The sequence below is a fragment of the Callospermophilus lateralis genome, chromosome 6, assembly GCF_048772815.1.
Source record: "Callospermophilus lateralis isolate mCalLat2 chromosome 6, mCalLat2.hap1, whole genome shotgun sequence".
Taxonomy (NCBI): domain Eukaryota; kingdom Metazoa; phylum Chordata; class Mammalia; order Rodentia; family Sciuridae; genus Callospermophilus; species Callospermophilus lateralis.
Genome location: NC_135310.1, coordinates 7609359 through 7631613, shown reverse-complemented (window position 1 = coordinate 7631613; position 22255 = coordinate 7609359). Strand labels below are relative to the sequence as shown.

General features: G+C 47.5%; 2 protein-coding genes across 4 annotated transcripts in view; one reads left to right on the top strand and one right to left on the bottom strand.

The window, feature by feature from the left end:
- Slc22a3 (solute carrier family 22 member 3) overlaps positions 1-18680 on the top strand; it is an 89876-nt gene extending 71196 nt beyond the window's left edge. For both annotated transcript variants that reach the window (XM_076858064.1, XM_076858063.1), the window contains exons 6-11: positions 2137-2234; positions 2356-2570; positions 9760-9868; positions 10601-10713; positions 13777-13876; positions 16904-18680. In XM_076858064.1, the coding sequence (XP_076714179.1) occupies positions 2137-2234; positions 2356-2570; positions 9760-9868; positions 10601-10713; positions 13777-13876; positions 16904-16940 (672 nt within the window). In that variant the 3' untranslated portion in view covers positions 16941-18680. The remainder of the gene's footprint in view (positions 1-2136; positions 2235-2355; positions 2571-9759; positions 9869-10600; positions 10714-13776; positions 13877-16903) is intronic.
- An 829-nt stretch (positions 18681-19509) lies between these two features.
- Plg (plasminogen) overlaps positions 19510-22255 on the bottom strand; it is a 33893-nt gene continuing 31147 nt past the window's right edge. For both annotated transcript variants that reach the window (XM_076859383.1, XM_076859384.1), the window contains exons 18-19: positions 20272-20417; positions 19510-19671 (exon numbers count right to left, since the gene is read on the bottom strand). In XM_076859383.1, the coding sequence (XP_076715498.1) occupies positions 19510-19671; positions 20272-20417 (308 nt within the window). The remainder of the gene's footprint in view (positions 19672-20271; positions 20418-22255) is intronic.

Below are 22255 nucleotides of genomic sequence, written 5' to 3'. Positions count from 1 at the left end.
ATTGTAGTAGTTAGGATCCAGGTCAATTTGATGTTGAAACAAGACACCCAAGAAATATAGTAGGGGAGGGGGAGATGGACAAGTACTTTTCTCTCTAACATGTGCCCTAGAGGTGAGTGGGCCAGCTCTGGCAAGCCGGGTCTGCTCCACGAGGTGCCCCAGGACCCAGGTCCTGGTGATCTTGTTGCTCCATCATCACATGCAGTAGGCTGTGTAGCTGAAGCTCACTAACATGTTCTTCCATCCCAGGAAACCAAAGACTGTAAGCAAGGGAGGGGAAAGCTGTTTCCAAAGGGTGAAACTTGGAATGTGTGTTCATGGTGCCTATGACCAATTCATTGTTGAGGTCTTAGTCTCAGAACAACCATCGTTGAAAGAGAAGATAGAAAAAGACTCTAGCTAGCATCCATGTGCCCAGCTAAATTCCATGGAGTCATTCCTGTAAAAGAGAAGGAAAGAATGGAGGGTGGAATCCATTAGCAGCCTTCCTTGACTATCCTTGTGGAAACAACTATTGTCTTGTCGACTCTATCATATTGATTTTAAGGTGATGATTTTATGTTCCAAGTAAGAAAAACCCATGCTCTTTAAACTGATGCATTACTTTCTTATAAGTTCATTGGTGAGACACATCCCAATTCAAGTGTTTTAAATGCAGCAGGATGGAGGGGGGAATGTGGCTTGGTATACCATTCATTTTCAGTCTTCTGCTGTATGTGTGAGACTTTGCCTGGCAAAAACATAGGCTTGAGATATCAAGCTTTGGTTGACACATTGACTGCTTTAGGATGTTTAGGATGATTGATTGACAGGGCCCATCAGTGTGGATGCGCTCTAAGTCAAATTCTTGTGACAGCTGGTAGAGGGACTTGAGGTCTTAGGGAAAATGTGCCTAGATTTACATTCCTTCTGAGCCAGATTTCAAGTTGAGTAAACAGACAGGAAAGGCCCTGCCTTTAGGAGCCTGGGTTCTTGCTTAAAAGAAGGACCACAACTGAAGGCTGTACTCTGGAGGAGCTGGTATGGCCCAGGCACTTGGCTTCTTTTTTGGGAGGTACCAGGGGCACTCGACCACTGAGCCACATCTCCATCCCTATTTTGTGTTTTATTTAGAGGCAGAGTCTCAGTGAGTTGTGTAGCACCTTGCTTTTGCTGAGGCTGGCTTTGAACTCGCAATGCTCCTGCCTCAGCCTCCTTAGGCCCTGAGAAGCTTCCCAGGTTGCTTCTAGATTTTGATGTTAAGCAAATGGGTTGAGCACCGGGCACTTTGCTTGGTGCCACACTGCAGTTCCTCGCCCCCAGCTCCAGAGCTCCTGGATAGAGGAACAGACCCATAAGAGGAGCCCTGGTGGAGGTATGAGGAGTGGAGCTAGACCTGAAGGTCATCATTTAATTCCGGGGGCAGACTAATAGCAGGACTGGGATGGGCGCCCAGGCAGAGGTACACACTGTCCACCCACATGGAATGTGGAGCAGTGGTCGCTGTGAGCAGCTGCGCTGGGACCTTTGGCAGACTGGAACTGGAGGACAGGGGCCTTGCTCCTCTGCTGCATTTCCTATGCAGAGCCTGTATACAGCAGCCAGCAACAGTGTTTGCTGAATTGAACTGAGGACAATACCATCTTCTGGATGGCCAAAAGGAGATGAGCTGAATTTTCCTGGATCAAAAAGATGCTAGCTTTCTATTGATAAAAGAAAGCAAAATAATATCCTTGATGCTTGTTCTTGGACTAATTATTTCATTTGTCAAAGTAAGACTTGATGATTTAATATATAAAGAAACACTTGATTGGCTCACACTTGTTTGCTCTCGTTTTCCCTCAATACGATAAATGGACCCCAATCTTACTTTAGAACACGCCTTTTCTCCTTGTTGACTCAGAGCAGTTTAACCTAAGTATTTCGATTATCCTGAGAACAGTCTCAATTGGGAAACCTCTTCTCTGTGAATCTGACCCATTCCGAGTGTCTGAGGGCAAGCCTTTCTGCGCTCATGTTGTAGATGTAATTATGAAACAGCCCCGTCAGTTCAGTAGGATCCCTGGATTCTGTAGTTTGAATCTAGCTGGTAAAGCTTGTGCTGTTGCAGGTGTTCCTTGCTACATATTGCTACTGAAATCTGCTTCTCTCACCCAGATCACCGTTACTGACGAGGAAGTTAGTAACCCGTCCTTTCTAGATCTGGTGAGAACCCCCCAGATGAGGAAGTGCACACTTATACTCATGTTTGCTTGGTAAGTTTGAGCTGTGACAGGTGTTAAAGCTGCTGTCACTCCTACAACCCAGCACTCCCTTCAAGTCAGGCCAGGTTAGCGCTCACCTGCTCTTCCCTGGTGTCTGTCAATGTCACTGCAGGTTCACCAGCGCCGTGGTGTATCAGGGACTGGTCATGCGCCTGGGAATCATCGGCGGCAACCTCTACATAGATTTCTTCATCTCGGGAGTGGTGGAACTGCCAGGGGCTCTCTTGATCTTGCTGACCATCGAGCGCTTTGGACGCCGCCTCCCCTTCGCAGCGAGCAATGTAGTGGCGGGGGTTGCGTGCCTGGTCACCGCGTTCTTACCTGAAGGTAATTGTCCTTCACTTTGTTTGGAAGCTGCTGAAGAACTAGAAAACCCTTAGATCCAAATAATCAAGTATAGGGAATCGATGGTCTTTAGGAACTGTGCCATCGCGTCGTAATCTGACACCAGGGGAGCTTGGTGAGGTCACTCAGTTTTCCCGATAATCAGTATAAAGTCTGAGAGAAGCGATGAGTTCTATAGAATTTCCTCTTCTCTCAATTTTTAGAGACTGATTGATGAAATAGCTGTCATGCTGATTCTAGCTCACAGTGATGTGTTTCCTTCTACTCCCCTCTGTCTGACTTCCTGTCGTGGTGCAGCTGACACTGTGTGAACTGCTTCCTGCCATCTGCCATGCGCTGGCACCATGCTAAGCACTGAGGTGGTGGGTGACACAGAGACACGGTTCTCGGCTTTGAGTGAATCAGGACTCACTAAGGGACACAGACACTTCAATACTGTCACATTTCATTGTGATAAAGGAGCCAATGGGGTTATTTACAAGAGAGAGGCAGGGGAGGGGAGGGGAGGGGAGGGGAGGGGAGGGGAGGGGAGGGGAGGGAGGGAGGGAGGAGGTGAAGGAGAGGAGGATGGAAGAGTGATGGATTGATTTCCAGGGGGGGCCCTGAAAGTGGGAGCCAGGCATGTGTGAAGAAGAAAGCGCACCAGATACAGAGAAGAGGGGCAATGTGTCCACAGTAGAGAACGTCTCCCAGAAATGTGAAAACCTGTGGGTTCAGGAACAAAATGTTCTTCGTTATCTCTGGAATCCAGGCAAGGAGGCCTGAAGACAGTCAGTCACCAGCATGACTGTCCCTGCCGGCTTGCTGGAAGTTGGCACTGTCTGGTGAGCCTTGAGAGCGGGAAAGGAGGAGGAGGCCAAGGAGGAGGAGGAGGGGGAGGAGGAGGAGGAAGATGGGGAGGAGGAGGAGGAGGGGAGGGGGAGGAGGGGGGAGGAGGAGGAGGCCAAGGAGGAGGAGGAGGGGGAGGAGGAGGAGGAAGATGTGGAGGAGGAGGAGGAGGGGAGGGGAGGAGGGGGGGAGGAGGAGGAGGCCAAGGAGGAGAAGGAGGGGGAGGAGGAGGAGGAAGATGTGGAGGAGGAGGAGGAGGGGAGGGGAGGAGGGGGGAGGAGGAGGAGGAGGCCAAGGAGGAGGAGGAAGATGTAGAGGAGGAGGAGGAGGAGGGGAGGGGAGGAGGAGGCCAAGGAGGAGGAGGAAGATGTAGAGGAGGAGGAGGGGGAGGAAGAGGAGGAAGATGTGGAGGAGGAGGAGGCCAAGGAGGAGGAGGAGGGGGAGGAGGAGGAGGAAGATGTGGAGGAGGAGGAGGAGGGGAGGGGAGGAGGGGGGAGGAGGAGGAGGAGGCCAAGGAGGAGGAGGAAGATGTAGAGGAGGAGGAGGAGGAGGAAGATGTGGAGGAGGAGGAGGCCAAGGAGGAGGAGGAGGGGGGAGGAGGAGGAGGAGGGGAGGAGGGGGGAGGAGGAGGAGGAGGCCAAGGAGGAGGAGGAAGATGTGGAGGAGGAGGAGGAGGGGAGGGGAGGAGGGGGGAGGAGGAGGAGGAGGTCAAGGAGGAGGAGGAGGGGGAGGAGGAGGAGGAAGATGTGGAGGAGGAGGAGGAGGGGAGGGGAGGAGGGGGGGAGGAGGAGGAGGCCAAGGAGGAGGATAGAGGAGGAAGATGTGGAGGAGGAGGAGGAGGGGAGGGGAGGAGGGGGGAGGAGGAGGAGGAGGCCAAGGAGGAGGAGGAAGAGGAGGAAGATGTGGAGGAGGAGGAGGAGGGGAGGGGAGGAGGAGGAGGAGGAGGCCAAGGAGGAGGAGGAAGAGGAGGAAGATGTGGAGGAGGAGGAGGAGGGGAGGGGAGGAGGGGGGAGGAGGAGGAGGAGGCCAAGGAGGAGGAGGAAGAGGAGGAAGATGTGGAGGAGGAGGAGGAGGGGAGGGGAGGAGGAGGAGGAGGAGGCCAAGGAGGAGGAGGAGGAGGAGGAAGATGTGGAGGAGGAGGAGGGGGGAGGGGAGGAGGGGGGAGGAGGAGGAGGAGGCCAAGGAGGAGGAGGAGGAGGAGGAAGATGTGGAGGAGGAGGAGGAGGGGAGGGGAGGAGGGGGGAGGAGGAGGAGGAGGCCAAGGAGGAGGAGGAAGATGTAGAGGAGGAGGAGGAGGAGGAAGATGTGGAGGAGGAGGAGGCCAAGGAGGAGGAGGAGGAAGGGAGGGCTATGAGGAAGGAGAAATGCTGAGGGCTCAGATGAAGTGTGGGCCTCTCCCATCTGTCCGGGTGGGAGAGGGATCTCCTCTCAGAGGTGCAGTGGCTATAAATAGAGGAGAAAGCCAGGGATCGCGGGTGTCTCCTGATGTGGGGTCAAGGGGCCTAGATGACCTCTGACCCCAAACACAACAAGGGCTAGAAGGGGGAGTCCTTTACTCTCCCAGGATGAGAGGCAGTGGGTTGTCTCCTGGCCCTGGGTGCAGTGGGGATTCCACAGAGGCTGGACGCTCTGGCGATCTTTGGTGTCTGCACAGGAGGCTCTTTCTTGGAGGATCATCCATGGATCAGGAAAGACCATGGAAATTTTGCAAAGGTCCGAACAGCCTTACATTCACAGGAGACTTCACTAACTAGGTGCGGGTTTATGAATTCCCATGACATCAGGTAGGCGCCACTTAAATAAAATTGCAGAAAAGCCAATCGTCAAAACAGAAAAGGAAAAAGATGTGTAAGTCACCTGTCATGTGGGGATTTTTAAGGATAAGCAGAAACTTGTTCATCGTATTCCCTTGAGTGTATTGGGTTCCTTGGAGACACGGTAACAAAGTACCACACACTGGGTGGCTTGAAGCAACAGAAATTGATGCCATCGCAGGGTTGGTTCCTCCCAGAGGCTCTGAGGGAACGTTGGTCCCACGAATCTCTCCTGGTGCCTGGCCGTTGCTGGCAACCCTCACCTTCTCCTGGCATGGCTCCAATGTGGGCCTCATCTTCAGGGGACAGTCTTATCTCTGTGTCTCTGTGCCGTCTGAACTAATCACATCTTACAAAGACCCTATTTCCAAATATGATCACATTTTGAGGTTCTGGGTAGGCTTGGATTCTGAGGGACACTATTCAACTCATTACATGGAGCCAACACACTCTGAGAGTCGAGGGAGCTGTATGATAGCTGTCTGTCAATATGCATCAATTTAATATTTATTAATTGAAGGCCACTCCACTAGGAGAGGGAGAGAGAGGTTAAGGAGATAGGTGTAATTCCCGACCACAAGGCTAAGTTGGAAGGGTGGAAAACGGAAACATTTAGGAGTTCACTGCACTTTATATTTTACTTTGGTTTGGGGTTTATGTTTAAAATGTAGTTCCCGTCGCTGTGAAATAGAGACGAGGTGTTCATTGAAGGTGAAATTCAGAACTCAGGGAGAAAGAGTACTGATGTATAAGCGTGGCCCATCATTTCATGGCATTTACTTTGCCCCAGATTTTCTCTGATCCTCGAGTAACTGAGATGATTTCAAGGTGTGTTGCTCTCAACATGACCCCAGAAAGAGAGCATTTAAGACTCTGTGTCCATGGGGCACCAGTTTTGGACCCTCTCTTTTCAGGAGGGATCTCTCCCCCTGCCCCCTACGCATCTCTCTCTCTCATCTTTTGAATAAAACGTTTTGCTCTTGTCCAAAACCACACACAGTAGGTTAGGAATCAAGGTATTACACAGATAACTTCAAATACAATCTTTTCTGCGTGATCTGTTCAGTTTTGTTCTGTAGATATGACTTCCCAGCTGGGGCTTCAGTAGTGCTTTCTGCAGGACTGAGCACTGCTTGCGCTTCGTCTGGGCACGTCTTATTTATATATTCTGCATAGTCGACTCCTTCAGTGGTCACATGTCAGTCATGGATGACTGGCAAGAATGAGTTTCAAATCTCTAAAGTGAGTTCCAGCTATATGACAGAGGTTCTTTCCTGGAGTGGGCCATCCTTCCAACTCAAAGACACTTTCAGACTTGATTGCAAGGAACAGTCCAGTCCAGACTAGGAAGGCTTTTCTCTTGCCGTTCTGATGTCACCAGTAGGTGGACAGCCCCCATGCAGAATGCTGATGAGCTGATTTTACAGAAATCAGCTTTAAAATTATCTCACAGAATACCCTTTAACCAACCCTCCCTCTGCGGAGCCCAGCTTTTCATGGCCTGAGAATAAAATTCTGGAAAAATTGTCTTTCTGGCTTTATCTTCATCTAAGACCCCTTCTTTAGACTCAAATTTCTGAACTGTAATCAAAGTCTGGAAGTTAATAGCTTTCTTTATCTATACCTGTCTGTTATCTTTAATTTGAGCTTACTTTGCTTGCTATAAACCCAGCAGTGTGGGGAAGTCTTTCTGAAATGAAAATTTTTTCTACTTTTATCTATCTTTATGTAATTTACATATCTTTATTATGACTTTTCACTAAATTTTATTTCAGAATTCAGAGCTTCTGGTACCTTCAAAAGAGAGCTAAAATTGTATTCTAAATTTTGCATCCTTTACTCAAGAAATGAGGTGTCACTCCCCAAAACTCTAGTTGCTTGACCAAGTCACTACTCAGAGAGGGAAATCTCTATGTCTTCAAGTAACTCCATGGAAGATGCACTGTAGTGCTCATTTTTAATGTGATTTTTGTTACTGACAAAAAAACATGTCTATTTCTGCTCTAAAATGAATTTAATAACATATTCCTGGGACACTTGAAGTTTTTCATGTGCATACAGAATTTTTCACATGTAATTCAGACTTCCTAATAGAATGTTTTCTTTTTCACTCTTCTCATTAATGAACAGTGGAGTGCCATAGGGACTTCTTTTGTACACATTTCCACAAAATCTCTGTTCCAGGATAGTTTGAGTCTAAACTCCCTTGCTTGGAAAAGAACTGGGAGTGTTTCAGATCCAGGTCGGTGAGCAGTACATCAACTGGGAGCTCAACTTGATGGCATTTTCTGTTTTACTGAGTTGACTATTTAAGTTAACTGCATAGGCTTTTTATGGTGTGTGCGAGCGTGCGTGCGTGCGTGCGTGCGTGCGTGCGTGTGTGTTGATTTGATTTCTTGGTTTTCACTTGGTTCTGTTGGCCACCACCTCAGTAGGTCCTTGAGCTCATGCAGGATAGAAATCAAACGTGACTCACAAAGAGAGGGATAGGGTTGTTTATTGCAATTGATTCACATGGAAAGCTGGCTTCCCCAGAGACAGAATGGCAAGGACAGAGACTGTCCCATTGTCCCACACGTAGAGTAGCAACAAAATCAAGGGGTTAACAGTATATACATGGTTTTGAGGACCAGAAATTAACATACTCCTAAGCTGCATTGCCATCTTCGTGTGCCAATTCCATGTGATCACAATGTGCTTAAAAATGTGTAATGTTCCCCCTGCACCTAGTACCTTTTAGCCTATAGATGCATTTAAATGAGAGTCTCAGTTACTTTCAAGCAAGCAGCTGTGGTCAGATCCCCTGTTGGTCTTGAACAGTGGATGTGGCTGGAAATGGCGTCCTGCCACTTATCTTAAACATAGAACCTGCTGTCCTTTCTAGAGTCACCAACCAGACTATAATCATGCTATATGCTACCTCATTTCTACCCAACAGCTCCATCCTCAGTTATAAACCTAAATTGGAATTGAACTCGTCACAGGACTCAATTATAGAGCAATCTCGATTTAGTAAAAAGAAGCCCTGGTTTATACCTAGTGTGGATCAGGGAGTTATTTCCACAGTGGCAGGTGGCCTTCTCCAGTGCAGCCTGAGAGCAGCGGGAGGTGGCCCCATCAGGCTGGGACCCAGGGAATCTGGGCCAGAGCTCCTACTTTCCATTCCCAGCAGCACCTGCTCTTGGAAGGACAGGACTGGAATGAATTTCCTAGTCCCCCTCCCTGGGCTTCATGAAAAAGCGCAGCCTAAACAAAACACATGTTTACAACCATTCTGTGCCAGAGCGGATGGTGGCCCAGCGCATCAGCACTGCTCGGATAACCATCGCTCCCTGGTGTAACTATTGATGTGACAGCCACAGGTGTTCTGTCTGGGAAGACAAGAAATATATTAGGAAGTGCTCCTCAGGCAGTTTGCAGTTAAATTGCAGTAAAGACGCAATCTGGACTCTCAGCCCATGTTTTTCTCTGCTTGCCCTCCTGGAAATGGTTTTACTGAGAGAGTTTTAGCTTTTGTTTGTTTATTTGGTTGAATAGTCTCTGGAAAGAACACACACAGCTCTACTGAGCTTGAGCCTCTTGTTTCATTCCCTTCATTCACGACTACTTCTCTACTAAAACTAAACTAAGGTGACGGTAACGGCTCCATGTTCAAAGACGCTGGGCAGCCCCGCTTGGCTTTGGAGGGCAGCTCTGGTCTTGATGGTGCAGTCACAGATCCTCATATCATGGCCTCTAGGAAAGGGAAATGTGAATTGCACAACTCTTAAGAAATTTAGAGCACAGATATTTCAGGATTAAAATGATGAATTCCTCTATCCTTAAAACTAAAGAAAGAAAATGTTTAATAGAGAATGTTTAGCATTTCCCAAATTTTCTGGGGAGGAAGAGGGAGTTTATTCACATAGCTACAGCAACCTTAAATGGTCCATTTTAAAATGGGTGAACCCATTAGCTTGTAAGAATGTGGTTCCTTCTGGAAGATTTCTTGGAGGAAGTAGCATGATTGGGGATGAGGATGACAATGAATGGCATATGCCTTAGGGATGACACTCAGCTTAGATGTCCCCTTCCCAAGATCCCAATCCTCAAAGCCTTGCTACTCTCTAAAACCAAGGTAGTTCGTGAGAATTTTTCTGGTTTGTACAGAGAGAACACAGGTGAGCACTTGATTCTGATAATGTTTTCAAGGGCACAATGAGACTGCCTTCCAGACTAAAGGACAGTGGGCTCCTGCTCTCTAAGAGGACACTACAAGGAACATTGGTTCCATGTAATAACCACTTGACAAGTGGCTCTAGAATTGTAATTCTATAATCTAACCCTGCTCAGAACGGCATCTCTAACACCAAAATATTAGCTACCATCCTAGTTGTTGTTATTTTAAAATTTGTCTGCAGTATTAGAAAATTTTATTATTTGTGCTTAAATTAGCAAAGACTTAGGCAGGGGGACACTAAGCCAATGCCTCTGTCATTCTGTAAAATGTTCATGAATCAGACCCCTAACTCCATGTTCTATGCTTGCAGGGACGGCATGGTTGAGGACCACCGTGGCTACTCTGGGACGACTAGGGATAACCATGGCCTTTGAAATAGTTTATTTGGTGAATTCAGAATTGTACCCAACAACATTACGGTAATTCCAACACATATGTCCTATTTCTCCTAATTAACTGCAGCCAAATGTTCCTTTAGCCTGGTGCTCTGTTGGCTGGGATGAGCTCATCCAGCAAAGAGAGAAGCTTTGAATCCCATCTGCTTTCTGTATTGCTACCTGCCGCCTGTGTGATAGACCTGTTCCCCATTAAAATGACCTTATCCACAGCTATGGCTCTGTGAACAGGACACAGCTTGGACACGGCTTGGAACTGGAACCGCTTGGTGCCCTTTCTTTGAAGGCGGGCTCAGCCTGCCCTTGCGGCACCGCCCTGTGCCCAGGCTGTGGTGTCTCCTCTGAGCTCAGTGCAAGCCTTGCTCCTGTGAGCAGCTGGTTATTGAAGGACATCCAGTGGTGCACATGGTGTAGGGCGAACCAGCCTCCTTGGCTGGAGAAATATCCCAATGGGCACATCTTGCAGTCAAGCAAGGGTACCAAGGTGGCACGTGTGTCACGGAGCAGGCCAGCTAGTGAGCTGGTGATGAATGAAGGTCACTCCACCAACACTGCAGCTTCCTCACAACCCTCGCTGGGAAGCAGTCAGCAAGGAAAGGGCTGGATTGCAAGAGAATAGTTGTTTTCAGAGTTAAAAACGGTAGAAATGGAAAGTGTGGCCACGAATTCTCTGCTATTTAATATGTCTGAATATTATAATTATCTTGATTTTCTTATTTAAATGCTTTTCATTTAAAACCATTTTTCATTCTGCAGAAACTTTGGGGTGTCGCTCTGTTCGGGTTTGTGTGACTTTGGGGGAATCATAGCCCCATTTCTCCTCTTTCGACTGGCAGCCGTGTGGCTAGAGCTACCTCTGATCATCTTCGGTAAGGACTCTGTTACGTGGTGCCCTAAAGGGCTTCCTCCGTCTGTGTTCTCTGTATTAACAGAAGCTGCAGTGACCACGAGGTTTGATGTTGATGACATCTGGTAATAATAATATAATAATAAAATGTGAAATCCTAAATGGTTCTAATTTACTTTATATTGAAGAGTGGAGGTAAACGGAGATCCTGTTAGCCTTCTTCTTTAGTTCTGAGTTAAAATTAAATACTGCAAAACTCTTTTATGATTTATGATTTAAAAATCAGCCTGAAGATTAATTGTGTGTTTTTAAATGTTTGACATCTGTCAATATCAGATCTTATTTGGCTATGATCTAAAAAGGCTATTCTGAAAAAATAGGGGACACAGACCACCTCCACATACACTATAACCTCCTCCACGTCCCTCAAGTTCACGCCCTCCTTCCCAGTCCTCATGGATTACGTGCAGCCACCCAGCCCTGTCTGGGGAGGGACCTCAGGGCAGGGTTTCTCCAGGGCTGTTCCATCTATCCTGCCTGGAATCTCACACCTCTCTCTGTGCTCTGCAGCAGTCAGGACACAGGATGGCCCTTTCTTACCCTGCCCTTCCTCCGTCTCCACTTCCTTACTCTAGGGAGGGAATGTTGCTCATTTGTTGCTCAACAGTTGAAATTCCAATACAGATACTGTTGTTCCTGAGACATACGTTCTATTCATGCAAAACTCCCCTGACAGACAACCAGCTTCTGACCACGTGATACCAATGAGCTTAATACAAGATCATTTCAAATTATTTAATGGGATTTGATAATCAAATTCAGGATTAATTCTGTGGCCAGCATGAAAGAGCAAAGAGGGCACCATTGTCCCACAAGGACAGAGTGGTCTGGGAGACGTCTCAGCCCAGTCTTCTGAGACTACAGCCCAGCCTGCAGACCAGAGCTCCCCCAGCTGGCACCGGGGCTGGCCCTTCCCCACAAAGCTGCCTGGGGAGAAGCCAAGTTTCTAAAAATCCAAACAGTTGAGCCTGATAAATGAAATGTTGAAATCCCCGGAGGAGCACACCACAGGGATGCTGGCCCTGTGGAGTCCACCGCAGAAAGCTGGGAGGACGGAAGTAATGTCCAGGCTGTGGTCTGGAGATGAGAAGAAATGACACATGTGGGCTGTGCTCCAGGCCATGGGAAGGCCCAGGGCAAGAGGAAGACGGTGTCCTCGAGCCCCAGGAGGTTAAAGGGTAGAGTCCAGAGTGTTCCTTGGGGCCTGAAGGGAATTGTCACCAGGGGAAGACAGGTCACAGAAGGTCTCCTCGGACGTGTGGAGGCTTTGTTCTTTATCCAAACAGCAGTGAGAAGCTACCACAAAGCTTTACATGGGGTGACACAGCTAGATTTGCATTTTGGAGATGGGACTCTGATGGCAATTGTCAAATGAATTGGGAGGAAACTGTGCTAGTGGAGAGATGATGGAAAGAATGTCATGGTTTAGGCAGAGAACTCTGTGACCTCCTCTAAGCAGAAGCTGGAAGAGGGAGGGAGAGGAGCAGACGGACGCAGGAAGCACTGGGAGCTAGATGGGCAGGCAGGACAGTGGACAGGGACAGCAGAGCAGTGATATGGCAGCCCACACCCCCAGGGGAAACCACAGATCAGTAAAGGCACAGAGTCAGTCCGCAGGAGGCCGTGTGACAAGGGGATCCTGAAAGTATCCAAGTCAAAATGTTGAGAACCCAGGACACCTGGTGTCAACAAGCCCAGAAGAGACTCGTGGACTGGGGATGGGGAGTTGGGAGCATCTGAGCACAGATTACCAGTGAGGCTGGGGGAGTGACTGGGAATTAGGACACCAGAGATGGGGAGGGGTGTGAGAGGAGAGGAGGAGAAACAGGCAAGCCGGGAAGGTGGGAATCTCGCAGGGCGGGTAGAGCGAGAAAGATCCACCAGTAAGGCCCAGAAGCAGCCCCACTCCATCTGGGGGAAGGGGGCAATTGGGCATCTGGCTGGAGCAGGGCCAGGAAGGGCCCAGGGCAGAACCCAGATTGGAACAGCATGAGCTGCAGTCTGAGAAGCGTGGTATGTTGGAACTGGCTCCTGATGGCTCAGCAGGGCCATATGTGATGTCTTCAAGAATTTCGTGTGCCAGTCGTTAAATACAGCCGTCATTTAGAAACACAGTAGGTAAAATACATTAAACACAGGGATAATAAATACGCAACAGCTCCTAATTCATTTTCCTGTGTGTGTTCTGAGGGTCACTTACAAGGACCATTTCTTTGCGCTGGAAATACCACAGAACTGAAGGTTACTGTCCAGTGCCTCCCAATGCTGCGTTCAGGGAGGTCAATGCCCAGGTAAATGCCCTCCCCATGCTGGCAGCTGGAAATAGCCACCACGGTGAGGGCATTTACACCATGGAAATGGGCAAAGCTATGAGCCAGGGCTCTATTTTCCAGAGCTGGTTGTTGAGCATTTGCCAGCACACCACTGGGGTATGAGGAAGTGGAGGAAATAGGAGAAGGGCTCCAAAGGGCAGAGAAGGGAGGGTGGCCCCGGTGAAGATGAGTCAGCTCTTGGAAGGTGGGGGTTCGAGTGCGTTCCAGTGCTCCCACCAACAGGTCGAAGGTGCTGGAGTGAGTACCCTGGTTAGTCAGCAAGAAGTCAAAACAACAGACACGGGGGCCTTGCCATCGGGCAGAGGCAGGGCCGAGTCTTAGAGTGTAACGTGATGGAGTCGGAGAGGATGCTATTAAGCTGTGGCCTCAGGAGCGGGTGGAGGCATCCCTGTCTGGTGGCTGTTTCCTGTGGAGCAGGGAGAGTCAGTGCCCCACAGTCGGGCACCACACCAGGATGTCCGGTCAGTTACTACAGTAACTGTAGTTGTTAGCTGAGTGGATGGACAGGTGCCTTCTGAGGGTGCAGGGAGCCAGGTGCCCCCAGGGCTGGGGGAAGGTGGAGAGCCGCTGAAGCCCGGGGAGCTGCTGGGGCAGCAGAGTGCTGCTATTGTCAGGTGCCACTGAAGATCAGTGAGTGTGGCAGGCGCGTCTCCTGTGTGTCCCCAGCGGTAACGCCTCTCTCTCTTCCACAGGTGTCCTGGCATCGGTCTGTGGAGGCCTCGTGATGCTTTTGCCTGAAACCAAGGGCATTGCTTTGCCAGAGACAGTGGACGACGTGGAGAGACTTGGCAGGTATGGTTCAAAATTCAAAACCTCTCAAACACAAACAGCATGTTATTTTTTATGTTTATTTAAATTTTTGGTAGTGTGGATTGAACCCAGGGGTGCTTTACCACTGAGCCACACCCCCAACACTTTTTATTTCCTATTTTGAAACGGTGTCACAATGAGTTACTTAGGACTTCACTAAATTGTGGAGTCTGGCCTTAAATTTACAATCCTGCCTCAACCTCCTGAGTTGCTAGGATTATAGGCATGCACCACCATGTCCCGTTTAAAAACAGAATTTGAAACCAGGGGGGAAAAGAAGTGAGGAATGTCTGTATGGAGTGACATAGGAAGCTTCTCAGGGTTCACCACAAAGTGAAGCATGCACAATGTTACAGTTTTGATTAAAAACTAAACCTATATAGCAATCCCTCCCTATAGCTATATGGAAAGAGAGATGACAGACAAAAACAGATTGATAAGTAAATGATAGGCAAATAGAAATAGACAATATAAATGATAGATACACAAGCAAATGGATAGGTGGGTAAAAATAGACACATAGGTGATTGACAAATTATTGATAGATAACATGGATAATAAAGACACATAGATGATAGATACATAAATAGATACATGGATGGATGGATAGACATAGAGAGGAGTGAGAAAGAAAGAGAGACTGAGTTTTGAAGTGGGTTATTTAAATAGTATTCAGGTTATACATTGATTAATATCCAACCAATATATAAATTTGAGGAGTAATATAAAAAATTCACATTTACAAATTCTCATTTTCTCTCTTAAATTTTTCATCATAAAAAGGTAGAAAATGTGGATATAATAATGCGTAGTGAAAATGTAAAACAATAATTCATACCCTCAAGGATGGAAGTGGGCTGGGAAGACATGTGGGACAGAGGACAGTCTTTTATCACATTTGTTTTGGTTTTTCCCCCTTTAGAACATATGGTCTGGTATTACATGTGTAATTTTTAAAAAATGATTAATAACTAACTTAAAAATTAGAAATCAATCTTAATGATCCAGAAATTAAGTGTATAGACCTTTACATTTTTACAAAATGTATCAACAATATTTATTTAAAAGACTGAGTTTTAGGGCTGGGGATATAGCTCAGTTGGTAGAGTGCTTGCCTGGCATGCACAAGGCCCTGGGTTCTAGCGGGCACACACACACACACACACACACACACACACACACACACACCGAATTTTACTAAACTCTCCTTCGTTTGTTGAGGAGAGAGTAGAAGCTGATGCGGGTAGCAGCACCTTTGTGATCGGTGGTTTCACACACGCTGTTCCATTTAATATTCTACAGGATTCTGTGAAATAGAAATCTGCCCCCTGGCTGGGAAGTCAGCCGGTTTCCCACCGTTTAGGCAGCAGGACCGGCCGCTGCTCTCTGGTATCCACCCGGGGCTCCCCGGGCTAGACTCACTTCGGCTGCGAACTATTTGTGGCTTGTTTTAAGTCGTGAGATCCCTCCAGAGGCCTGGACAGTGCCCTCTTCAGATCCTCCTTTTAATCGGGCGCAGCTGCCCTCCCTGGGGGCAGGCGACCTTGCCAGGGTCCTGGGGAGCAGAGACCTTGCCTGGCACAGCCAACCTCGTGGTGCCATTTTGAAAACTGAGCTCCATTTCCATTGGCTGCCGACTGACAGGACAGGCCAATCAGAAGGAAGGGGCGTTTCCCTCCAGGACCCCGGCGGTGCCTGCGCTGCCTGGGTGGCCGTTGTGCCTCTCCTTCCCCGGGGACAGTACTGCCTGGAGTCAGGGATGGGTGGGAGTTGGTCCCTGTGGTACCACCATTTTGTAAAACAAAATTAACGAAAGAAGTGGGTTTAAAGTATTAAAACCCCACGAAGTCCTCTGGAGCCTTCTAAGACCCCTAGGTTTGTATCAGGGTATGGGGGCTGGGTCAGGAGCCAGCGTCCAATCCTGTCCCCCCAGTCACAACCATGCTAGAAGACCAGGAAAAAAGAGAATGTCCAAGGAGGCCAAAATGAAGAAGGGGAAAGTAGGGAGGAAGGAAATGGGCTTCCCTTAAAGTAAGAGTTCACAGTGGAAGAGGAAATTCTCGTGGTCCATGTGCTCCTCACTCCCACCGGGATTATGGGTCAAAGGTGAGGCTGCTGGTGGCCTGTGGGTAGGTCCTGGAGGTCTCCAGGTCTCCAGCACTCAGTGGGTGGATGCCTTCTTCATCAGATTCACTGCCTCACTAGTGACCCTCCATGCCAGTATTCCAACAAGGGCCCGGCATTCTCCCTTGTGGTCCTGCCGCACTGGCTGGACTTGTTTAAATAGAGCAATGTGCTCTGCTTAATTCAGGGGTTTTCTAACTCATCAGGAAAAAAATAAAGGAAGAAGGAGTCATCTGAGATCAGGATGCTTCAACGACAGCAGTCGTATTGAAATTAGATTACTGGGAGAGATGGGGAAACTACTGTCCAATATTTTTATTTGATAACTGACATGAAGAATTATACCAACAAAAAAAATTTTTAGTTACACAGATTCTTTTTAATTTTTTATGTTTGTAATTTTTCATAAGAAGCTAGGTGAATGGATTATATCTAGTCCTACCCTTGAAAAGCAATCTATTGGAAGTATGATTTACAGTCCTATAAATTAAGCACATTGATTATGGCCTGTGATTATTTACTCTGGAACAAGACCACTTAGCACCAAATGACAGAAAGCTGTTAGCATGCTCCCTTCTAAAGCTGCAGCAAATTATTCTACCATTTCTGCTGCTTTTGTTCACATCAACAGCTCACTTCCAAGCCCTGCTGTGTAGTAGAAATTCACAAGGAAGCTTACAGGCTATAATGCTAATGAACCACTCTGTAGGGTCCAAAAGCAGACCAAAAATCTCTTTTGTAACCTTTGAGTCAGGTTGTTAGGAGGTTTTCCTCATGAGTGGCTTTGATGAAAGCTATGCTCGTGAGCGCTAGTTGTGTAGTCTTTCACGAGGACTTTATCTTTTCTCCGTTGTTTCATAAGTTCATATTCTATCACTATCACAGGAAAAAGAAGACCCAGGTTTCCAGCTCTCACCTTTGAGGGCCCTGCAAAGCCCGCGGGAAGGAGCTGTCAGAAGTTCACCCTCCTGGAGATGTGGAGCCTCTAGAGATGCACCTGCGTGTTCAGCTCCCTGGTGCGGCACGCACGATTCAGTGTATTGAGTGCCATATGAATACGTTCAAACTATCCGAAGTATTTTTATATGATGTTGGATGAGTTAGGGTTTATCATACTTTCAAAGTTTCTGGAAACATGTAATATGTGGCCCATTTAGCCAAGAGCTGCTAGGTACACAGTACTTTTTGTTTTTTTATTTTTTCCTGATGTTGGAGCAGCGGTCCCTGACTCTTACTGTTGAAGAGAAACAAGAGAAGCCTCTTATAATAGCTCCATCAAAAATTCAGGATGAGCTGGACATGGAGGTACTTGTCTGCAATCCCAACAACTTGAGAGGCTGAGGCAGGAGGATCACACATTCAAGGCCAGCCTCAGCAACTTAGTGAGATTCTGTCTCCAAATAAAATTAGAAAATAGGGCTGGGGACATAGCTCAGAGGTAAAGCACCCCTGGGTTAAATCCCTAGTACCACACACCAAATGCAGTCTGTGCAAACCAAGGATCTAGGAAAGTTGTACAGAAATGTGTTCATGAAATCCCACGAAGGGATGTAGCACAGACTGAGTGTTCTGAGAGCAGGGAGGAGGAGGATGTGGGGATCCTCTCAAGGAAGAGACTAGACTGAGAACTCGGACCACACGGGCCCAGCCTGCGCCGTCTCTGTTCGCTTACGTTCTGGAAGCCATCCCAGCATGGACAGGTCAGCCGTCCCTCCTGTCCACCTCCTCTGCAGCATCTAAGGTTCCAGGCACAGTTAGGTCTCACTCCATAATAAGAACAGATCCACTGGACAATTTGGGGTTTGGCTCTATTATTTATAAAATCAGGTTTGGGTCCTGAGATTATTCAGGATATATTTGGTCCTCCTTTAGTGGAACCTGGAGCCACAGATTTGTTCTTTATTCAACAAGACCCATGGATTATGAGTCCCTGGGTCTTAGGGTTCTAAAAGTGAGGAGATATTTATGTTGCACCTGTGGGTTCAGTTGTGACGGTGCCTGTGGTAGAGAGTGGACCCACAGACAGTTCTCCTTTCACCTTGGCACTCTGGACTTGTCCTGGGGAAAGCTTACATTTTCATTAAAGGAAAGGTCATGCTAAAAAGAATTAGCAGCAGCTTTTTATAAATGACTTTATACTTATTAATAAGGGATTTGAACTTTCTTTTCTGTTATCAAGACTTTCGAAACCAGGAACTTAAAAAAGAAACACAGCATTCTGCTTTGTGTGTTACATCTGTTATACTTTCAGAGTCAGTATATATCATATGCCAAATTTCTTTAAGAAGAAACTTTGTGCGCATGGGTAAAATGGGTACCAAAGGGAAACCTTGCCAATGAAGAAGAACATTTCTCTGTGTGGACATACACATGTGTGATAGCACATAAGACATGTGTGCTGATTCCAGAATAAACTCCTTAATCCTTAAAGCACAATCAGAATTGAATACAAACGCTCACACTCAACCATGATGTCAGCACAGCCTTGTGAGAACGTGATAATACCTTCACCCTGCGCTCATGGACATTTGTGCTTTTAAATATTTTTGGCACTTCTTTGCTGTAAGATGGCTGTTGCTTTTTGATACCATCACCACCTAGTTGTATCTGGAGGTGATTTTTTTGTTTGGCAACAATAAAAAATTTTAAATTGTTTCAAGAATCCATCCTTTCTCTTCCTTTGGAACACATCGCTGTAAAACACTGAAAGCCTAAAAAGCACATGCCAAACCGTGCTAATCAGTGATGGAAAACAAGCAGCCTACCTTCAACACGAGTTTCTTGTTCCTTTATAAGATCTTGACACCATCCCTACAATTAGATGTGACCCAGAGTAACATGCAGACTCCTGGTTAGTCTTGTATTACTCTTCCATTGCCCAGATCATACCACGATACACAGCTGGGCCAGAGTTGAGTCATCAATAACAGACTTCACTGCTGGGAATAGAACCTGTTCTCCTGATTCCCCATACAGGGGGCAGCTGTGAGAACATTCAGCCCAATGCCAAAGGATAGACTTTAAAGATAGTGTCAGACCAGCGTTAGTGGATGGGGTCAGCGTATGAAGGACTTCCTCAGACTTCTCGGCTCCCTTCTCTGTGATCCTACAGGCCTCTTACTCCTGTAAGCAAAGGTTCCTTATGAAAACAAGCTAACTCACTGTAGTTTGTTCATTTGAAATTGGTAAGAAGAATGTAGAACATGAAAATATCGAAAATCTCCACCCCCCCCAAAAAAAAAGAAAAACAACTCAAAACAAAGTAAGTACAGAGTTTATTTTCAACAAATGGCATAGCTGTGTTGCCTTATTATTACTGAATCCAATAGGTCCATGAAAAATTTATCCACGATAGTACAAAACGGGGTGAGGGTCGGCAGCAGCTGAGTACAGCGTCTCGGTTTGATTACTGTCGATTATTTCTGAGCACTCTGAATTCCTTACCCACGTTCCAGCTTCTAGGTAAGTGGATGCTTCGAGCTATCTCCCATTCAGTTACTCCTCATTATTCCTTCAATCCAATTCACGAACCTTGAGACGCGGACATAGACGCCTGGCTTATTGGGACGAGCGCACCCAAGGCCCCAAGAAGTGACTCCTTGCAAAATGTATTTGTCCTTCTCGAAGCAAACCAGAGGCCCTCCACTGTCCCCCTAGATGGAGGGAGGGAAAAATCCATATGAAGATTAAACTTCCCTTCTTTGATTATGGAATGCCACCTTCTGCCATCAGTATGTAAGTTTCCCCAGGATTTGAAGTCAGGAAGAAACTTATTGACGTACCCTTTGAACATCCGCAGCATTTAAATACTTAGCGAATCCTATTCAGCAAAACCACCCTGTTCCATTTTCCCTGGGAAATGATCCCTGTGGATGCTGCTGCCTGGAGGCTTCTTTGAGGCCCAGCCAGCCTGAGCACAGTGGTCAAGGGGTACCACTGGTTTCTGGCCTGGACCCTCCACCCCTTCCCTCCCCCAGACCCCGTCTACGAGCACAGCTCAGGGAGGCCTGTGGCCTGTAGCAGCTGCAGTACTGAACATACACCCTGACTGCCCTTCTGGAACTCGAGGCCTGAGAAATTATCCCAGATGTTCTACCTACACCCAGGGTCTGAGCAGAGGGTTTCTCAACAACATTGAGACTAGCACTTGGGTTGCGATTCCTTCTTGACTTTGCCACTTTGTGACTGCAATGTCTAAGGGGCTGAGACCGGCCAGCCCAAGACCAGCTTGGGTCTCTATAACCCTTTCTTACCTGGCAGCTGTCAGTGCCGCCGTCCAGATGCCCAGCACACAGCTCTGTTGGTTTGACTCTGCCGTTCAGATACTCGTAGCGATTGCACACCTTATTCTCGATCACAGGCAGATGGGCCTCCTTGAGAAAACCAGCACCAGAGGTCCCTGTGTTTAAAGAGTAAAGAAACCGTCACTGGACCCAGCACATGCTCAGGAGGAGACTTCAGAATGTCAGAGCAGCCGCGAAGAGTCTCTTCTCTGTGTGGCTGTGTGCTGTGAGTATTCATATTATAATATTATTAAAATATTATAACTTTAAAAAGTGATAGCTAATATAATAGGTGGCAGTTGTCCTGATTCACTTTCTAATCCACATTTCTTGAACAGTTAGGGAGAGGGAACATTCTCCTATACATTTGTTTTACTAGTTGCATTTCTTCTTTTGGGGAAAACTGATATTTTTTCTTTGCCAAATTGAAATAGAGCATTTGCAGAATTACCAAAGGAAATAAATACTGCTTTCCCAGATGGACCCACCCAGGGACATCTCAGTGTTTTCACAGATAATACAGTTTTCCAATTTTGCAAGCCCAGCTTTCACCGAAGTTTTGCAACATATCTTTGCTTTGCTGGCATGGGACAGCCCAGAAATGACGTACTATCTCTTCCCCAAAGACTATGACTGAACTTAGATGGTCGATGTGGGTTCAGAAAACTCGCAGTCAGTCTGGAGATCACAGGAGCCCTCAAGGGGCCTGTCCTAGGGTCCGGCTGGAAAGCCGAGCCCAGCCTTGGCTGGCAGAGCTGCCTTGGAGGAGGGGCCTGCCGAGGAAGAAAGCTGTGGGCAGGGAGCACAGCTTGAACTGAGTAGCTCAGTGCAGACCTCCTTCTCAAACCATTTGGCCAAAGGTTAAGCTATCCAAGGGTCACTGCTGTCATATCTGCTTTCTGGGCAAGACAGACATCCTGAAGCCAGTGAACAATCCTTGGCAGTGTGACGGGAAGCTGATGGGTCTGTGAGGAAGTGCTGCCTTCCTGTGGCCAAAGTGGAGAAGGCACTTCTGGGGGCTGGGAAGCTGTGGGTAATGGGGGACAGAAATCCTTGTGGAGCTGTGAGGAGAGGGCAAGAAGGAAAGCCAGCCGCAGATCCCTGAAGGTACCCCGGATGGCAGGTTGGAGGTTGACCTGGGAGAGCCCCTTGGCCTCAAGACTTGCTTTGCTTTGGAATATTAAAGCCAGAGAAAGTCTGAAGATGTGAGAGGAGAGGAGAATTTTGATCTCACACTGAGAACATTAGTTAATCTGAAGTGTATGGGCTTAAGTTTTGTCATGGGACGACTCCTGGGGAGTGACTTCTGAGGTTCATATTCTCAATGGATGTGTGACAGGACCAGGAGAGACAGGAAACCCAGTGCAGGGTGGCAGTCAGAAGTATGTGGATGGAGAAGAGGGGCAGAAGAAACAGTGAATGGACTTGGGAGTCAGGCAGACTGGCCTCTCTCAGGGCTCAACCACCCACAGGTTATGTGATGTCCGTTGATAGTGATGATGGTGGCAGTGATGCTGTTGGTGGTGATGGTGATGGTGATGGTGGTGATAATGATGGTATGGTGATGGTGATGGTGATGGTGATGGCGATGGCGATGATGGTGGTGATGATGATGGTGATGGTGGTGATGATAATGTGATGATGATGTGGTGATGGTGATGATGATGTAATGGTGATGGTGGTGTTGATGATGATGATGGCAATGATGGTGATAATGATGGTGGTGGTAGTGGTTGCTGAGATTGATGCTGATTGTGGTGCTAATGGTGATGGTGCATAATGTTAGTACTCAGGATAAACTTACAGGGTAGTACAGATCATGAAACTGAGGCTTAAAGATGTCAAATAACTGCCTGACGTCACTGGAAGATGGTAGAGCCAGCTCACTCCCAGATCCTCATGAGTTTTAGGTTTGTATTTAATCAGTCAAGATGTTGTAGGGGATATGTGTTGG